At 38.3% G+C, this 20,914-nt stretch overlaps 1 protein-coding gene across 8 annotated transcripts in view; it reads left to right on the top strand.

Moving 5' to 3' along the window:
* The window catches only part of TTLL7 (tubulin tyrosine ligase like 7), a 74,947-nt gene extending 61,197 nt beyond the window's left edge, over window positions 1-13,750 (top strand). For 3 of the 8 annotated variants that reach the window (XM_075508494.1, XM_075508498.1, XM_075508495.1), the window contains 3 exons: window positions 2,986-3,146; window positions 7,740-7,913; window positions 11,370-13,749. In XM_075508494.1, coding sequence (XP_075364609.1) covers window positions 2,986-3,146; window positions 7,740-7,913; window positions 11,370-11,490 — 456 coding nt within the window. In that variant the 3' untranslated portion in view covers window positions 11,491-13,749. Of the gene's footprint in view, window positions 1-2,985; window positions 3,151-7,739; window positions 7,914-8,246; window positions 8,366-11,369 lie in introns of those variants that run through there. The other 5 variants (XM_075508496.1, XM_075508497.1, XR_012776600.1 and 2 more) reach the window with 4 other exon arrangements.
* The last annotated feature ends 7,164 nt before the right edge of the window (window positions 13,751-20,914 follow it).

Raw genomic sequence — 20,914 nt, forward strand, 5'->3', positions numbered from 1 at the left:
ATTCCAATGAGGCGGTTAAAGGAGAAGCGAGCTCAAGGTGGAGAGTATTTATGCAAGTAAGGAATCTGTCTCAAAGGTACCTTCTGCAACTTTGTGAAATACAAACCAGAAACTCAGTCCCCTTCACTATACTTACTGGGACGTTCTAAAACACGAGAAGAAAATACCTGGGCAATGTACTAGATTTCACAATGTTAATCTCTGACAGGTATATTTTCTTAAGAATTATTCAAGATGATGTAGAAAAATTAAACTCCTGCTCATATTCTTAGTGTCTAATATTCCGGCATTACAGCAGCGGCACAGGAGGCATTTAGAAGCAAGTTCAGAGTAAACTGATGAAATCGATACATGCTAAAATGAAATTTAGTCTCCCAAGACTTTTAGGAAAAAGAGACTTTTCTGTGGGAGGAGTTGTGACTGCTTTGTGTTACATCACTTTACATAATTTCTTTAAAAGTGTTTTGATGGTTACCAGAGGGTCTGTACATCTTGTTTTGAATACGCTCTTTCATAACATCTTGTTCTGTTACACCTAGATAATTGGTTATGTTAAAGTAAACAAAAAGATGAAGGCAAACTAGGGAAATTAACTTAGAAAAATGGGGATGTAAGTTTCATGAAGTTCCAGCTCTTGTGCAATGCCTTGTCTCTTTTCTTAAATGGGTGATTGAAGCCATGTTTGCAAATTAAGAACAATTAACTGAGATGTTTTCCCCTCTGGCATATTGGCAATATCAATGCAGTGAAAACAGCAAGAAAGTTTTTTTTTCCAGAGTACCTGGCAGTCTGCAGCTTGCTCCAAGATGCAAGGTTCAGTACTTAGTTTTCTTCAACTCCAGGTGCTAAAGTAAAAGAAAATGCTGCACGTTGGCATCATAGTTCTCCGTACATGTCTTTTGTACTAGTGAGAGAATCTATAAGGGGTGGAATTGTTCTGTTTTACACAGGGAGATAGATTGCTGTTAGTCAGTGTAACATTGCAAAGAAATGTATGGTCGATCCTTTATGTAATTTAGGGACTTAGTTGGTTCAAATGGATGTATACAATCACAGCTACTGGCCATTTGTGTGGGAAAGCCTTAATCAGGCAAGACACAAGGAAAAGGCTGCTTGAGAAGCATTATGACAGCAGGCTAACACTGCTAAGGGAACGTCTGAAAATCTGGACCTGTTCCACAAGCGTGGGGCAGTCCAAAAGCTGGGTTTAGCTCCTGTAGTCACTAAACAAGATCACTATCCTTAGGTTACAATTTACTACTCCTTTTATCTCACTCTTTGGGGGGAAGAGACCATGGGTGTGGTTTTAGTTTTAGACACCTGCATTCATAAAGATTCCTAGCAGAAAGGACAGCATTGTGTTCACACTGGGTGCATATGTGAATGGAATTAGCGCAAGACCTACGCGTGCAGACTAATTCTAGGTCTTCAAAAAGGAGCTTAAATAACATGTAAATGACATACTTCATCGAGGTTGTCATTTTTAGGCACCTATAGATTTTCTGCCCATTAAGCATTTCTCTCTACTACACAGCTCCATTGTGCTATTGCAAGCATTTTGTTTATTTATGCTTTGTTTCCTTCATCATGTCTAATCAGACTGTTTACAAAAAACAGTTTGTTATGCAGGACCAAAAAATCAAAGTTCTACACCATGCTTCCATACTTTACTGTTTTAGTAAATCCTCTTCACCTTTTCAGAGTCAGATATTTACAGTGTGAATCAGTTTGTCATGCACATCTGAAAGTTTCCTGGGCAAGTATTGTACCTTCTAAATCTTAGAATTTGCAACATCTTACACCAAGCAAATGAATACCTCCATTGGTTCACCAACCACTTGAGTCTGACTGTTTTTTTGGAAGTTGCTGTTTTGCAAAAGAGACAGCAAGGGTGTCTCCTTTACAGGAAATCATGTTGACTTTTTTCTTAATGGGTTACGTGCACCATAGACTTTTTTTAGGACAGATTTTACACTGTTCAGGATGCCAATGTGGGGCGTAAATACTACTTTGGTCACAAAAATATTCCCTGTTGTACTGATAGTATCTAAATAGACAGAAGCCAAGACTCTCTGGAGCCTGCTTCTCTCCAGTGATTATGGAGGGAACCTAGAGGCCTGACTTGAGAGAACGTAGAGATGTTTAAAAGCAGGCAAGATGAATCTCACCTTCCATGTCCCAATTCAGTGGGATGTGCAAAGGCACATCAAAGAGGATTCTGATGAGTTGGATGCACAACTGCCTATAAGTGTGTGTGTGCACTGAGTAGCTAAGACTGACTGGGTAAAAGTCTCAGTACTATGTTGAATGCAGCTTAACGTTTTGTTTACCCACATCTTTACACATTTGCATTTAAATGTAGTCCGTATATAATAAATCCATTGCATTTCTATAAACATTGCTCTTTTAAATATCTTGGTGGTTGTTTTCTTACTTATTGATTTCACTACACTGTTTCCTGCATGAAAGGTAAACTAAAATGGTTTGATCTAGGGTAACACTGAGATTCAACAGACTTTAAATCAAAAGCAGCTTGTAGCTTTTCAGGACATTTTAGATCTTTATAAAATAGATGGTGTTTTAAAAGGGAGGGGGAAAAGAAGAAATAATCTTCAAGTATATAATATTTGGGTTGTTAATTATGTTGCTTCTAGTTTGTAATTGTGTCCATTTTGTTTCTTTTCAAACTCTTTTTGTCATTTAAATGAGCTAGTATTGAACAGACTGACAAAAGTAGAAATCAACTTTTCTGTAATAAAAATGAAATATTTTGATTTGGTTTTGCAAAATGTTATTGACAGAAGAAGCGTATCATAAAAGTTTGATGAATACACGGAAATGAAACATAGACATCTGTGGGAATTTATAGCTATGCAGTCATCTGTGTGTGTGTGTTTGTGTGTGTGTGCAGTGAATCAGTGAACAGTTGGTTTTAGGCTTTGCAATATGCTTTTGCTTTGATTTGCTTGGAATACTCTTTCCTAGGTTTTGGATATAGTCAAGACAAGTGTTCGTGCAGTTCTACAGCGTGTCTGGAAGGCTCCAGACATTGAAAATTTACATCTGTACCGTCTCTTTAACCGTGTATTTAATCGCTTGCTTTGGAGCCATGGTCAAGGTCTATGGAACTGTTTCTGTAATTCAGGGTAAGCCTATTTTTCTTATCTTAGTCTTCTTCATAAATTCACAATCAATGCTGGCATACTTTGTTTCTCATTTTCATTCAAGAAAATGCTGTAATACATTGAACTTGTTTTAAAACCATCTAAAGATATAGTATGATTAGAAATCTAATAATCTAGGCCAACCATTTCAGTAATGGAATCAGACATTTAGTAATATATTTACAAATATAATAATCTAAGGAAAAAAAATCTAATTTTCAAAATATCTTGAGCTTTAGGTCAACTCTTTCATTGGATGGTGCACAATTTTGAGGCCAGACCACTGTGTCAAATGTGGACTTATCATCAACAGAAATCATTGTCATGTCTATTTGAGCTCAAGACTTACAAGGGAAGAATTCAGTCACAAGTGCAGCTGATATCTCATGCCAAATGCAATGTCAGTTCTGTGATTTACAAATAATGAGTTCAAATTTCTGTGCTTGATTACATTCACTGTTTGCCACATTGGTAGGAATTTAAGTATATGCAGAATGGGAAATGGCCACACTGAGGTAAGCAGATGTTTTTGCTTTGGGTAGCAAATACAAGTTTTCTATGGGGGGAAAAAAGATCAGGCCATATATTAAAAGTTCAATATCCTACGCTTCAAAATCTCCATTCCTGAAATCAAAGGCATTCATGTAAGGATAGGTTTGGAGGATCAGATCATAGGTATAAAATAATCTCCCCCTCCCCACCCCACCCACCAAATTTCTTCATAAAATAGGAATACAAATGTGTAAATATGTAATACATTGCATACAGAAAGTCATTTTCTCTGTAAGTATCTACAATGTATAAAGAATAGGAGGGGTTTTGATTAGCTTGCATAAGGTGTTCTAAGAGATTTATTGAAAAGGAACAACAAATACACATAGCATGCTGATGGATATTGTATATACAAAAGAATCAGGTCAATATGTACTTCACATATTTGTCATATGTAGAGAATGCATGTAATGCACTTGTTAATGGTTTCCCAACAAAATGGATAACAAGAAGAAGAGGGATCTGAGAGTATCCAAAAGGTCATCAGTTTTTTGGGCTTTTTTACCATTACCTTCTCACTGATGAAGGCTTGTTGTTGTGCAAACCATTAGGAGTCTTCACTTTTTTTCACTGAGACAGGCTGTGGGAACATGCAGATGTCAGCCTTAAGATTTGCTAGATGTAGGTATTGGGAATGCAGCACACTCCAGAAGTTAAAGTAGGGTGAGAAAAGGTTTCTGTGTTTCCAATCTGAAACACTTTTTCATGTAATCCTCAGCAGCTGCAGGGTCCCTTCTTCATGCCAGCAGAGGTGTGTGAATTCTTGAGTCCAAGCTCAATTTTTATTGTCATAAAATATAATAATTACCTTCCCTTTTAATAATGCTGTTATTATTTTGAATTTAAGTGTGCAAATCTTCTAATATGCATGAAAATTTTCATTTTGGATTTTTTTTCTCTACAAATAATGTTTTTTGTTCAAAACCTTTAACAACTCTGCTGCTCACTTGACTTGGGAGGAGTTTTTGAGCCAGCAGAAGAGCTCAATGTAGAGTAGGATTTCTTATCTTGCAATAATTTCATTCATGCAGAACAAGACTCTGCTGACTCCAAAGTGGAGCTCAATTCTTTGACAAAGGTCCAGTTCCTTGTAAGAGGAGTTGCTATGTAAAAGATTCTAAAAATACTGTAAAAGTAATACACAAATATCTAGGATGTGTAGAGATCACTCTGCATGTAATATACTTAATACAGAATTCACAGAAGAAAACAGAAAGGCTGTTTGTACCTTCCCAGTATGTTATTTATTCAGTTAGAAGCATCCTTCTTGCCATGTAATACACAACAGACAACTCATGACAGCACCTCTGTAGCAGAGGGGCCAACTTCTCATCGCTCTTCCTTAGAGTTCATTGTGCCATTTTAAAGAACAGATTGGGATAAACATAGGGCATGTGTAGAATTCAAGGAAACATGTTGGGAAGGGGTATTAATGTACTAATTCAGAAACAACATGAGTATATGAAAATATACTGAGTATAGTACTTTGAGTATTTGCAAGATATATGTCTTGGGAGAAGAACAGAGCTAATAGCCTTAAGGTTTCCTCTTGCTGGTTAGATCTCTGCTAGGCATATGCCATTTTAGCAAAAAGAATGAACAAAGAAACAAAGAAAACCTCAGTGAAATAGCCCGCGATGTATATGGTTTCATAAAGCTACATTTGTTTTACTGTATAATAAACAATTAAAATTAATAAGAGAAAACTGGTAGAACCAGCTGACTTCAGATGGTTATAAAAAGAATAATATATAATTGACAATATTGCACAATCAAGCATAATACTCTTTTTTTGAATCTGGTGAGGACTCCATGATTTCTTACTAATGTATGGAAACTAAAGTTACAGCATAACAAATTAAGCTTCCTTAGGTAACAGTACTCTGATCCCTGTTGACTGCAGTATAATGGAGTATGAACTGAATCTGTGTAGCACATGGAGGAGGTTGCACAGGCACACTTATATGAAAGCTCATTAAAATTCACATATATATTTCCAAATCTCAATCTTTGTTATTAGGGTAACTGTATACCACTATGTTTATAATCGGCCATAGTTACGGCAGGTCACATATTATTCTTCAGTCATAAAATCCCTCATAAGTGTAGGAAAGTGATCACAGACCTCAAAGCCCAGAACTTAAGAAATTTATCAGGAGAGTTTCTTCCACAAGATTTTGGAAATACATGGATTGCATTAGAATATAATTATGTGTAGCACTATGAATCTGTTGAACGAATGTAATACTTAGAACTTCATCTTGCTGCTTTCTACCAACCATCACATGACTTCATGAGGAAAGAATGAAGACAATAGATTAATTTCCATGTAAAAAGGATTTCCAAATACATGTGGAAAATTCCCAGACAGGAAGCAATACTGAGAAAAATATATTAAAGAAAACAGTAGCTTTTCAAGTAGTAGAATTATTCTGTTTATGGAATAGTTTTGATGCCTTATAAACAAATATTTCTTAAACAATTCATTAAATGGATAATAATTAATAAGAAATGCTTGCATCACTTGAAAATTATGTGGGCAGTGGAAATTCTGCAGGACTGAACAGTTTCAGCTGGAACGTATTAGCTAGACTGCAGAGCCAGGCTGAAAAATCAGTTAGCTATACATACAGCTTATCTTTTAGTCATTAAATTTCATAATTCCATCCTAATACAGCATAATTTTAAAAGTCTCACTAGGCAGAAGTAAGCTTGCTGATTCTTTGATGTTTTAAGGACAAACTTCCTACACCAGGGATGTGAAATCTACTGCTGATCTCAGTGGACAAGGCTAAATCATCCTGGATGTTATGTTGAAGCCAGATGCAGTAAATTTTCCTCACTCTATGAAGTGCTGCTTTCATAAACAAAGAAAAAACCTCAAGCTTACAAACCATCTGTGCTACTGGATAATGTTTTGACTAAAAAAAAGTCTTCACAGGGACGATGTTGCCTTTAAAACAGATGTAATGATCTGTAATCTGGTCAGAATTTTGCACAAACAGAAGTGTTAAGGTGTATGCAAAGAACTATTGTCATCTTCTGTGGTAAAACATACCTGGTTTACATTGGTATGGTAGGGTTTGGGTTTTTTTGAAAGAGAAATGGCTTTTTAAGAAAACAGAAGAACCTTCTGCTGCTAACAAGTAGCAGGGATTTACAAGGAGATTTATAGTAAATGCTAACAAATCAGAGTGTCTTCCAGCTGCTTTCCTTCATAGGACTGGTACTACTTCTGTGTGCTTAGGGACATGGTTTAGTGGTGGACTTGGCAGTGCTAGGTTAATGGTTGGACTTGATGATCTTAAAGGTTTTTTCCATCCTAAACGATTCCATGATTCTGTGATGGTCTGCATTTCAAAAAGGAATGCTTCTATAGATACACTTCTCAAGTTGCACTTAATTGTAGAAGATCAACCCCCTCTGACCAGATGGAATAGTAAGTAGTATTTGAATGACTAAACTGAGAAACTCTCCTCATATGATTATTTGGATAAGGAAGCAGAGCACATACTAACCTCCTGTAAATTGATTTCATATTTGTTTCTTAGTATCATGTACTTTAATTAGAAGATGAGTATTATTATGCTGTGTAGACATTTAGAAATAATTTATCATTTTTATTAATTCCTTTAATATCACATCACATTCGCATTCAGGTGGTAGCCTGTTAAAAATAATAAGTGTTTTTTGTTATTCCTGTTGTAAGACACATATACAATTATCTGACAGTAAATCTTTATGTGCTAAACCTAAGTAATGGCCCTATAAAAAGCTTTAGGGAACAAACCAAGTGAAAAATGGCTGTGGACATTTCACATATGAAGATTAACTTCTTAATTTGTGTTTTGGACTCAGCATCTGCCAGCATTTTTGTGTTAAATAGTATAGACCTTTCCTGTAAACAGGCAAGGTCATGCTTTTTCTCTTGTTCCTCTGTTGTTAAATCTGATATAAAGCAGTAAAGCACTCAGATTGCAATTTGTGATAGAAGACATGAAGTGGTGTCTTTTTCCATAACAGGAGCTCTTGGGAAACCATATTCAGTAAAAGCACAGAGGCGGTGACTCCTGAGCAACTCCAGTGTTGCCAACGAATAGTACAGCTTTGTAAACACTGCCTGCTGGTGGTTTACAAATATTCATCAGATTCAAGAGGATCCCCGACTGGGATTAGCCCCCACTGGGATGATACAAGGTATACATTTCAGTATTCTTTTCCTAAATTATAAGTGTAAAGGATAATATTGGAACAGGTTTCAGTCTATGTCGCTACCCCTACACTTCTCTTAGCCTAGTTCACAATGTATTTAAAAAAAAAAAAGGCAAAACTCCCAACATTTCCCTTGATCCTGAGTTTCTATTGTTCTAATCTTTCTAGCCCACTCATGAAGTGCTACTGAAGAAGACTAGATATACACATTTTGCATGAAACTACACTTATTAAAGTCTTCGTTGCCTACTGCCCAAGTAGCTGCAGCAAAGGCTTTCCATAAAGTGAACTGAAAATTTCCTTTCTTCCCCTTCTCAGATCCCTCAAAGTCACTGATTCCAGATTTGCATTCCTAGAGGTATCCTAACATGTTCGATACTTCTGACTTCACATTCACAGTGGGATGCTATAGGGGCACAGCTCCAGTCAAGGGTCAGGTAAGTGCCATCTGATTTACTGTATTGCACAGTTTTGCAAAGTTGATTTCCAAAACCTACAGATTGAAAGTTTTATTATTTCATCTTACAGAGCATAAATGTATTTTCAAACCTTGCAAAACAGCATCATATAGTAAAAAAATTATTTGGCACTTACGTGATTCTCCATTGGCTGGTTTAGTTCTCCAACCGGATACAATAGGGATTATAATATTGTCAGTATAGGGATTACTGAACATGCTCCAACTGTGGGAGTCAATGGTCTGCAATTTAACAGTCGTAGGTGGAGAATTAAATGTAAGTTTCAAATTACTTAGGTTCCAAATTCTATGCATAATGGCAATTTGAATGATTATGTATATAAACTTACAAATGCTTTGTTTATATAAAAAATCTTACAGACATTATTTCATAGGAGGGCTTTACGAGTTAAATATTATGTGAAAAGCAAACCTTTGATATATTATCTGTTAAACTTATTTTATGACCTAATCTCCTACTTGCTGTATCTCAGACTAGTTATTTGATACACTGAACCCATTTGTTTTTGTCATATGGATCTTAAGGCACTTTAACGTAATTTAAAACCAACCAGAAACTGAATTTGTTTGGTCACAGCAAAAGTAGAGGTATGTTAGCCACGAAACAAATCATATTCAATATTAACATCTTCTGAGCTATAGCAGGAGTATGGTAAAGTCATCTGGATTAGCTAAGACTAGAAAATCTTCAACCTTGAAGTTTTTATTGCTTTTACTGTTAATACTGCAGAAAATTTTTCATCATGACCAACCACAAACTATTCAAACTGATCGGATTACTCTAATGTGCTGCAGCTAACAGGCTTGCATTTGGAAAGCAGTGAAAGGGATGGTCCAAGAGAACTTTCTCATCTCCAGTTTCTGTGGTTCTTTGGATGCTGAATGGAAGTTTATTCATAAATTTCACAGGCTAGAGGAATCTAAGCCCTCTATGTTCTACATATCAGTATGTCTTCAGCAATGGAGTGTCATGACAACTCTGATTAAAGTGACAGGTTTTTATATTAATCTCCACAAATGTTACATCTATACTGTGGATACAGCAATATGCTAGTTAACCACGATATTCTGAATTTGTGAAATGAAAGATACGTATGGAAATAAGTGCTCTTGCCCATTATGCCCCACAATTGTAAGGTAATGAACTATTTTTCTAGAAATGGGAGAACCACAATGCTATTTCACTTTTCATATAGGTTTCTGTTTTTAAATGTTATAAGAATCTGCACTACTAATAATAGTTTTCTTGACTCTGTAAAATTGTGTGAAGTGCAAGAAGACATCAGGGTATAATTTAATGAATGTACAAGGAGTCAATTTTTTTCAAGACTTTAAAAAATTTTAATTTGAAGAACTTTGTTTTTTTCTGAGCACAAACCAATTTTTTGTTTTGTTTGTGTTTACAAAACAAATGTTTGTGAAACTAAAGCTTTCAAAGATTACAAATAGATACCTCTTTAGCTGGCAAAATGTATTTTTACAGGGAGAGAGAAAAAGATAACGAAAGCAGCCACAGAGTTCTTTTTTCACTTTTCAATTTTGTTCTCAGTCCCATCTCCTAACTGTAAATCCACTATAAGTCATGAAGAGAATGAATAGGAGTATTAATGTAAATGTGTATTAATGTTGTTTTTTCCCTCACAAAATTAAAAGTGTAAAGAAAACAATGGGAGAGCTCAAAAACTATACCAAAATCTCTTTAAAATAATAGCTAAAGTCAAACCATGTAAAAAGTCAGACTTTTCATGTTTTGATAAACTCACCTGTGTTACAAAATTTAAAAAAATACCATCTACTGCTACATCCTTACAGCTTGCTAAATAATCTTATCTATTACATGGCATATTCTCTGAGAAGCATTAGTTTTTTACTATATCGTCAAGCAAAGGTAGGACTCAGTCTGGTGACATAGTGAACTGTCAAGCTCACCACCAACCCATACCAAATCAGACTTTATTTTTTTGTAAATTGGTTAAAAAATATATTGGTGATAATATTTTTATAATAACAGCTTTTCTCAAAGCTTAAACAAACCAAGTGTGTGCACTTTCTTATATAGATTGTTTCCCATTGACAGTGTGATGCTGTTTCTAGCCATGTGATTAGTAGGATCAGTCTTTTATTCATCATTAATCAGTATGATTCACTAGAATGATGCAACAATTTTTAAGCAATAATTTACACAATGTGTTGTGTTAGTCCATCCTAACATTGACATAATTCATTATGAAATTCTGATTTAGTGTGGATGTTATTTTTGGACACTTACTGTGCTCGTCTAACGACTTCTGCAATTAACTATTAGGAAATGATAACTTGAAAAAAGATTTAAGAATAAATATTAGGTATATGATAAATTATTGTTTGTAGTATTACATAACATACAGGCTATATAGTTGCCTGAATTTAAAAGCTAAATAGTCACTAATGTGACTTACTAGGTTGTAGCATCATTGTTTCTTGCTTTCCTAGAGTAGTGATGATAGCATGTCTATTTTTAGAGAATGAGAGCTGGAAACCAAAGCTGAAAATTTCTGGTTTTTCCCTAATCCACTTTTTTTACAACTTAACTTTTTATAAGCTGGTTAACATCAATTGCAGTTTTTACCCAGTTTAAATTGAATAAATAGTACTATAGTAACAGAGAACAATGGGTGAAGTATTAATGGGTGTTACACAGGATGCCATTGTTTTATTTATCCACTTGCTTTAAACATAAAGGACTGGAAAGATGCTTGATCCTCATACAACATCTCAAAATTTTGCTAAGAGTTTCCCTGAGTTTAGATCTGTTTCCTGAGTTAGCTAATGCCTAATGCCTTGTATGTTTTATAAATATTATTTATTGTACATAATTTCTTGCATACAATGATTTTAAGGTATGGCGCATGAACAACTAATTCTTTTGCTCTTGAATGTCGCTTTGCCTGTAAACTCTGCTATATTTTTCCTATCCTTTCTAGGTATTTATTGCCAGGAACTTCACTGTTCATCATGAAATCATCCTCATCCAACCTTAGCTGCAGTTCGTCTGGAATGCCTCGCCCTAACATTTTGTTCACACACAGATACAGTCACTTGTGAAGCAAAAGGAAAGTTGCTGTTCTTTGTAAATAATCGCACTCCATTTTTTTTCAAATTAAAATTTGTGATGAAGCTAAATATAAGCACTGTTATATATTTACTACCATATTATGATAAAACATTTAGCTGAAAACCTACTGTAAAAGCATAGCTTTTCTGGAAACATAATAAACCTTGTTAAGTTGTTTACACACACATGTGAATGTGTAGATCTTGCTAGGTTTATAAGTAATTCCTACTAGAAATGTTATTTTTGCTGCAGAATATATAAAATTGAATTGATCTTGAAGATCCTATTACAGTGTTACATTATTTTATAAGTACAATACTTTGACTTGAATATTATTTATTGTAAAGTATACTATTTATTGTCTGAAATGTAATTGATCCTTTAACAAGGAAGATGATTAAAAAACTGTAGTAGAACAGTAAAACTGCAACAGTCATAGAAAATACTCTGATTGTTTCTTGGACATGTTTAAAATAATCCCCAAAACTCTGTAAACCAAACCTAAAGCAGACATTTTTATTTCTCCTCTGAAATTACAAGATCTATTTAATGCTGCTGTTTTTCTTAAAGGACATGGTATAGTATCTTTTAGCCGAAGTGAAGGCATCTAGTACACAAACAGTAAAAATATCAGTTTAGGCATTCAGTTTCTAATTGGATTCTTGTAATAAAACAGAAGCCATTGTTTGCTACCAGATTTTCATTCACATTACCTATGTCCCGTGCCTTTAGGTTTCCTTTGGGAGCAAGCAGTCATCTCCAACTTGCACAAGCAGGCATAGTGCATAGTTTTTCTGTTTTACTGCACAAGTGGTAAAGCAGACATTTTTAGGAAATACTGCAGCTATAATGTATTATTTCAACCTTAATCTAATTGGTTTGTTGTAGTTTTTAGCATACAATCCAGTCCCTACTGTAGAATGTATCCTTGCAAGGGACGGTATTTTCTAGATTGCTGACACCTTTAAATGTTGGAAATCTAATTAATTAGAAAGCTGTCATTCAGATTCAGCTTCCTGGGCCTGGCTGAAGGGCACAAAAAGAAAATGAGCCAGAGCAGGAACCTACTATTAACAGGATTTGTAACCTGAAAACATCATTCAGTTTTTGCTACATACACCCATTCATCCCACTCAGCGTTGTGCCATATGAGCCTTATTCATTATAGAAATAATTATTGAAAAAAATCAGTTAATCTAGATTTAAAAATGAATTAAGTTTTTTAACTGAGTAATGAACAGAATAGTTATTATTTACCAAAGACTTGTTTACTTACCAATCATGTAACCCTGAAACGTGTTTGTAAATTATCAATATATTTCAGATATACTTAGAAAAATAATTTGGGGACTAATTATCCTCAGGAGCCAAGTATGTTAGAGGTTTTTGATATCCAGAGATTTAAGACAAATTTAAGAGACTTAAGAGATTTGAGACTGAAGTTGTCTGGAAATGATTTTTTTTAGATTTTACTCATAGCATATATAAAACTGGGAATTTGGGTGAGATTTTTGATGCCTGTGCTGTAGTGCCTCAGCTCTAGAACTGCAGGATAAATGATAATGAGACTATTTGTAAACAATTAAAAACACCTCTTGAGATTAGCCAGATTTAAGCAGTCTTCTGGTCTGGAAAAGTCTTTTTCATTTTTGTGGTAATAGTAGTTTAGTAATATAGTATGTTCACATTAATTGTGTATCTCTCTTGGTCCATACAGTGACTACTGATAAAGCATACTATGGTCATCTGTAAGACCTAATAAAAGCTGTAAATTCTCTCTTCTTGGGGGAGGCTTCCATTGTATTCTGCTTTTGGCTGTAAGGATAAAACCAGCTTCCAGCTTAGCTTGCCAGACTCAAACAGAGCCTTCGGCTAGTAGGTTCACATGCCTTTTTTTTAACTCTTTTTCTTCCTTTAAACTACATTATGATCTCTGTTCTTGGAAGCCAGTGCTGGGACAGGTTGATCTGTATAGAATACTCTGCCAGCAGAACGAGGGCTACTAGCCATACCTGTGTGGTATGGACAGATCTAGAAAAAAAAAAACATTTAGCATGTACAAAAGTGGACCAGATGCTTGGTTTATGTCTGACGTTACTTAATATATTCATATTTCTGATAACCTTTCCTAAAGTGGTACTGTGTTCCTAATAATGTGTGAATCAATACTTTCAATAAATGTAATGCTACACTTTCCTGCCAGCTCCTCAGAACAAGTGCGTATAGTCTACGGGTGAATTATGGGCTGCACCTACTGTCCGACTCCAGATATTGCTGTAGGTGGAAGCATTTACTCCTTTCCTTCTGCAAAAGAGCAGCATTTCCTTCTGATCAGATAAGGGGTCCCAGTAAATGTGCCTTTAAATAGTAATTAGTTCTGCCTTGGGCTTTTGCAAGCACCACTGCGGCTGAACCTTCAGCCTGATGACCAGCAGCTCTGCTGGTCCCTGGTCTTAGCCCCACCATCAAACCTTTACTTGGGAAGCAAATAATTAATCAAACATGGCGGTAAGACCAACCTCCTAAATGCCTTTCATGGTACAACAGGATCTCAAGCGTATTTCCAAGTCGTATGAGAGTTGTAATTGTAAGGAAAAGAACATAGATAATTTTTTTACCATAGGGTGATCTTTACCCGTTGAAGACAGGAATGAAGTAAAGTAATGCATTCTGTAAGGGTGCCCGATAATCTTAGGACCTTAACGAGAATCCCTGCAATGCAGAAATAAGATGCTCGGTAGCTTTAACGTAGGACCGGTGTGTTTGGAGGTAACAAAAGCCGGTGGGTGCCTCCGGCCGCGTCCCTGGGGAACGGGGCGGGAGCACCAGGGCACCGGGGCCGGCCGGCACCGGCCCCGCCGGCAGCCCCGCCCCCTGCCGGCAGCCCCGCCCCCTGCGGGAAGCGCCCAGCTGGCTGCCGCGGAGGTGTGAGGTTGGCTTCCTCGCGGTGCCTGTGAGGAAAGGTGGAGGGCGGTTGGGTTCCCTCGCTAAGTTTGGTTAATAACTGACTCTCCAGAAACCCGCCGGCCTTTGGTCGAAGGTACCGCCCTTTGCTGGAGATTTTTGTTTTCTGTTACGTTGTTATTATAATTATTTTGTTCAGAGCGGACTGGAAGCGCAGGCAGTGGCGTCCCGCCAGCGTGGCGTCGCCGGGCCTTCCTGCCGCCCGGTTGGCGGGAGCAGAGCTCGACAGCCGAGCGCGGGCGCTCCCCTCCACCCCCCGGGCCGCCGCCGGCCCCGCGTGACGCGGGAGGCAGCAGCAGGTAAGGGGCAGCTGCGGAGCGGCCGTAAGGCTCCGGGGGGCTTCAGTCACTGGGCTTCGTTGGTGTGGTGGCAACTTCTACCCCAGCTCCTTGGGTAGCACGAGAGCACGAAGCGCGGTGCTGTGGGTAACCGTAATCGCCGTAAAAGATGCCTGTCCCCCATGTCTGCTGTCTTGAAATAAACTCACGTTGATAATGGCGCAGTTACGGCAAGCTCATGTGTTGAGTAGAAGGAGCCTGCTCTGGGGCGACCATCACAGTGTGGGTGCTGGTTCGCTGCTTCGTGCCCCAGTTCTCATACTGCGCTAGTGCGAGGGCAGGATGAGCAGCTGTAGGGATGGGCTCAGAAATGCTGATTATGAAACCTTACAAAGACTTCATGCTTTATTTGTGGTGCAAAACAGCTCTATCTTGTGAGAGCATGGCCTGATGGCATCTGCTCTTCTTGTCTTTACTGGAGAAAAATACCTGCTGGAGTCTGCAGAAGTTGTGTTCATTGGGGCTGTGAAACGGGCTTCCAGGGCTGACCAGAAAGGGTGCGGCTTTCCACAGTGGGATGCTGCAGGTCCAAATCTGTACTTTGCCTGTGTAAATCTGTACCTTGCCATGTTCTCAACGCAGCTGGACCTGCTCTGTGCCTGAGGATGTGGAGTTTTCTGCTTAAAAGAAAGTGCTTCTCTAGGTCTTGGTAACAAGCTTGGGAGTCCAAATACAAAGTCCGAAGAGCAAGGAAAATAGTTTTTCAAAAGCATTGCTTTGCTGAAGTAATGTTAAAGGAAGTGTTGCTTAAAATACCTCATAAGGATACCCATTTGGTAGACCTCAGCCTTGGGTTAATGTCCTGTCTCAAAAGGAATATCTTATCCTTCTTATGGGAAAATTAGTCTCTAATTGTTGATTGTCTGTACAGGAAAGTAAACAAATTAATCAGCTTTTAAAACTACATCTGAGTGGTTCCTTAGCTGGGCTAGGAGTTCTAGAAGAAATTAACTTTTAAATATAAAACCATAAGTTTACAGTTTTTGACTTTTCCTGTATATTCAAGTGAAAAGGCTGAATTGTATTGACGGTTGTAACATCTAATTTCAGTGTTAGCAAATGTGAGTATTTGCAAGTTAGCTTTGCACGCAGTGTTAAAATAGTTAACTCAAAGCTGTTGCATTTCTTCCCATTTTCAGGAGAAAATAATTTGCGGTTAAATGGCATACTTATTGGGAAATCTTTCACTCCAGCATTTGCTAAAAACATTTGTAATTTTTTCTGTATGTGGTAAAATTCCCATGCATTAGTTGTTATTTTGCATCTGCGTTCTTTGTTCTCTGCCAGCCACCTCTGTGCAGTTCCTGATGTTGTTGAAATTGCTTGTTAATGTAGAAGAGTCTTTGTTGGTGTGTAAATACCTGTAGCACTTTAGGACTCAAGGAAATCGGGGATAATTTTACCATTTACGTATATGGAACAGGAGAAGATTCTGCTCGTGGGGGAGCAAGACAGATACATTCTTGGTGGTTTTTTTAATGTATCTTAATTTCTTCTTTTGAAACAAAAGGCAACATTTACTTAGTAAGGAGAACTATCCTCCTTTCACCACAGATGTTATTACTCATACTATAATATAATACAGTTAAAACTGCTGCATATGGCCCCTCAATGCCCTCTGAACAGGCATGCCTGCTCTTAGCACCACAGAGCCAAGTGAAGCCTGCACCTGGCTGACACAGATGCCCAGAATCTACTCAGTATGCCGTACTGGCTCAGGTGGCTGCACAACAGTCTGAGCATGGGCAAGTCACCCATACCTGCCTTTCCTGCTGCACCCTCATCAAACCACTGCTCACGGCTGCTGTCAGGCAACACAGGTGGTTTTGCTGAGCATCGTCACGCACTGTCCTGCTGCAGCGGGGTTTGGCAGCATAGGCAGTTCACTCACTGTGAAGCACTGGCTTTGAAGGCTGAGGGTGGCAATCATGAAGTAGAGTAGAGCCTGAAAAGGCTGTGAGAAGTCAAGACAGCTGGTGAGAAAATGCATTATCCTGGAGTAGGTTTCACATTAAAGGTTTTCCTTGTGCCCATCTTTGTGGAAATGATTTGCTCTGTCACAGCAGAACAAAAGACTGTTTCATGTAATGCTATGTATGATTTTTAACTGAGTGGCATAGTGTCATCTGACCATCTATAGCATTATACCCACGCAGGTGTTCCTGCCACAATTCCCCACAAACCACTGTCTCTCTTAGAAGCTTCTCAGAAGGACATAGAGGACCGTATTTTCTAAATAGAAGCTTTCCATTTCAAGATAAAAAAAAAAGTAATGCAATACCTGCATTGCAAACTTATACGCAGGGCACAGATTTCTTGACCTGACTCAGCTATGAGAAGCACTCTAGTTGTCATTGCACAAGAGGGATGGGATTAATTTACTTTGCAAAGAGAAGAACAGCTCTGAGTGACACACAAGTGGACTTGGCAATACTCATCAATGGTGCATCTAGCACAAGAATAGACAGAGATGAGAACTCAGTACGTGCTTCTGGAAGCGTGCACCTGTGCCCCAAGCAGCCCTTGTGTGTAGGGACCTCTCTGCTGAGTGCCGAATGGTCTCAGCTCTTGCTGAAGTCAATTCCTTGCGGTTCTGACATTGCTTGCTCTGCTAGAGACTTGTGGGCCACGTACAGCTGCAGGTTTCAGTAGTACAAGTGTGTGTTTGGTAAAATAACCAATATGCAGTATTGCTTACAAAGGCAGTAAATTAGTCAAATGACTACACATTGCTAATGAGAAGCAGGGTAAATTGTTCTGTGTAGAGATCTGTAGTTTCTCTGGTACCTAATGAATTAGGGGGCATCGTGCAGTATAGACATACTTTTAGTAACTGACCATATGGATAAATAGTCAGCAATCTCAGAGATATGCGAGGCTTGGAAGAGTTGGACTTTCTTCCAGCCCAGCTAGCCTTTTCTGTTCAGCCCTATTAGGTGGTTGTGGGCGTTCTGCTGAGTAAGGTCACTGGGCACACAGCCTCTTCCCTCCCTGTGCAGGGTCTGTGCTGTTCATGGGAGTGAGCTTTTTTTCACAATTGTGTAGGATTTGAGCCATCTGATTTCTTTTATTCTGATTCAGAGAATGAATAAAGTAGCTGCATCAAAATGACATAGTACTAGACAAATATGCTATAGGGCAGTTTAAGTTGAGTCACGTTGTTGGTTGCTTTGGTGTTTAATACATTATACAACCAGAAGCAACTGAGAAAGCTTACTGGCGTAGTGAAAAATAGGTTTATCCGGCACTTAAAATAATTTCTACCAGCATTGGTAAGCTGGACCCGACAGCATCTTTCCAATCTTTAGTTTACTTAATTTGTGGGATGATTTGCCAGATTAATCAGCATGATTGCCTGCAGCTGTGTGGTTGGGTTACACTTGGGGTGCACTAAACTTCGCTGCGTTGCACGCCAAGCACAGAGTTTGTGCATACCTTTATTTTTGTTGGTAGTGGTTTCAGAGTGTGCATTCCTCTCCTGTCACTGCATCCTCTGGTTTTGTTTTGAAACAGGGGATGTGAACTGGAGACAGCTCCCTAACTTCCTTCAGCCTTGACATGCCCTTTGACATACCGAGAAGCTAAATGCTTTGCTCCACAGGTGTCCCACTGAGTATGACAGCACTGGTCACAACCGGTGAATAATGGGAACATAGGTAGCAAGAGAATTTTTTTGAAAAAACAGTGTGCAGTGCAGTAGTTTTATACTTACCAGCTCACAAGCTGCTGGTACCTTGCTTGCACACATCGTTAGAGCTGTCGGAGTAGTGTGGCTGTTTGCTGTGGTAGAGGAAGGTGCCGCTAACACAGACCGTTCTTTCTGAACTGTGAAAGCGTGCAGTTTTTCTTCCCTTCCTTCCCCCACCCCCAGCCTGCTCAGGTGGAGGAAACAGTAGGCATTGTACGTCTTGTAACTTCCAAATGTTAACAAATCTGGGTTTGAGGAAAAAGCTTTAATAGTGATATGAATAATCATCTAATGTGAATCAGTGTTCAAATTATCCCAGTATATGTTCTTAACTGTGTTTGAATACAAATATTTTTATATAAAATATGTTTGATTTGCCCAAACACTATCCAATTAATATACTTTGTAACATCTCTGCCTGTTATATATCTTCTTTCAAGTGCACAAATACATGTATTATTAGCGATAATAGGAAACCTACTTAGGATTAGAAAGCTGAAGTAATTGGATGGCTACACTTACTTGAGAAACACGCATGTTTGGAAGAAGCTTGGCTCTCAGATGAGCTTTTAGAATGATGGGATCTATTTCACAATAATTTTTTTCTCCTGTACAGGCTGCAACAACATGGTGGGGATAGCTTTACTGGCTATTGCAGTCAAGTCAAGTAAGTAAAATTGGTATACACTTTTGTTTTAGTTGGCTGCCATATAACCTGTTTTACAATTCTAGGAGGACAACTGTATATCTTTTTTTGTATCAACAATGGTAACAACATCCAGTAATGCTAATATGCATATTGTTGTGTCAGCATTTTTGTTATTTAGGAATTTATATCTCACCTGAGTTGCAGTTTAGCTTGCAGAGTGTCAGTGGGAAGTATAGCACTGTACTGTAATTATTTAATCAACAATAAATTGTACTTTACTGTGTTGTGTTGTGCTTTACTCTTTTTAAAGAAAACATTGTATCTTTCAGAAACAACTTCACTTTCATTGCACATCTACTGGTGAACCATCACTCTTCAATACAGTGTAGTAATTGGAGTCTAGCAATACTCCCTTCTTGGGTCTGTACCCCATAAAATTTAATACCAAGTTTTGCTATGCTGTGGGGAGAAATGGTTTCACAGGTTGGTTGTGTCAGTCTTAGACTACTGAGTGTTGAGATTATTTCTAGTTCTGGGAACTGTATGTGGAAATCTGAAAGCAACTGAGCCATACGGCAAAGCACCAATGCAGCCTGTAGATACTGCAGACTGTAGGCAGTCATACTGCCTCCGTAGCGTTCTGTCTCACCTCCGGCCCTCAGCAGATGTCAGTAAGGTCACCTGTTATACTGCACATGGTAGCCAGCATTTCCAATAGCAAAGACGCTGATAGGAGGGCCTGCGTCAGGGAGAGTTTGTCATCTGTAGGAAGTCCCCTTCCTCCCATCCCTCTAATGCTGGTCTTCATTTGTATTTTGGTTCTGTAAGTCTGCATGGGCAAGCTTATAAAAAATAATTCTCCTTTCTGAGAGGGGAGAGCTGTGTGCAGGATATGCTTGTTCAAAACACCAGTGAAATAATCCATTTCAAACCTCAAGCCCTTCAGCACAAAGGACTAAGGTTTTGAGGTGCCATGGCAATAAAGGAATTGCTTCAGCACTACTGATGATGATTTTTCTTAACTATTATTATTATTACTGTTTTCTGAAAAATCGCTGGGGAAGGGAGGGAGATTTTTCCCAACTTCCCTTTTTCTTGTTGCCAAGGTCAGGTGAGAGAGCAGTCTAGAAATAATGACCCCAGCCTTTTTGTACTCGTATTTATTGGTTACTGGGAAAAATTTCTTCTGGAAGCTTTAATTCCTGTGGACACTGTTTTTAATCAAATGGTGCAAATGACCCTAGCCCTAGTTAACTGAGGAGCAATTCTTAAGATAACAGTAGTTTTCTACAAATTAATGTCAAGTAAGGATTACTATTATTATTTTTTAAAAAATCTTATGTTATTTTAGCAGGTGGAATATAAGGGCCAGCAGCATTTGTGCAATCAGATATTGTCAGACAGTAGTTTGAGAAGCATTCATCTACAGGAACTACAAGACAACTAGGCATGCACCAAGCCCTTCAGAGTTGGTGTCTCTGCCCTCACAGGTAACCAAAGGCAAACCCAGCCCTGCTCTGCAACTGCCCCACTGTCCCTTCCTGGGAGCTCTGGGAGGCTGAGAGCTGTGGTCAGTCAAGCTGCTGAGGAGACGGGCCTGGGCAGCAGGAGTGAATGGGTTTAAGCTATCAGTATTAGGCTGGCAGGTTGCAAGGAAATCTGTCATGATGGTTTCTGGAAAACCATATGCTTTGAATCGAGATCAGTCAGGCTCCGCTGGTTTGTAATATTTCTCAGGCTGAGTAGTTGCTAATATGGGGGCTTCTTTTCGAAGC

This window comes from Mycteria americana, chromosome 7 (genome assembly GCF_035582795.1).
Source record: "Mycteria americana isolate JAX WOST 10 ecotype Jacksonville Zoo and Gardens chromosome 7, USCA_MyAme_1.0, whole genome shotgun sequence".
Taxonomy (NCBI): Eukaryota; Metazoa; Chordata; class Aves; order Ciconiiformes; family Ciconiidae; genus Mycteria; species Mycteria americana.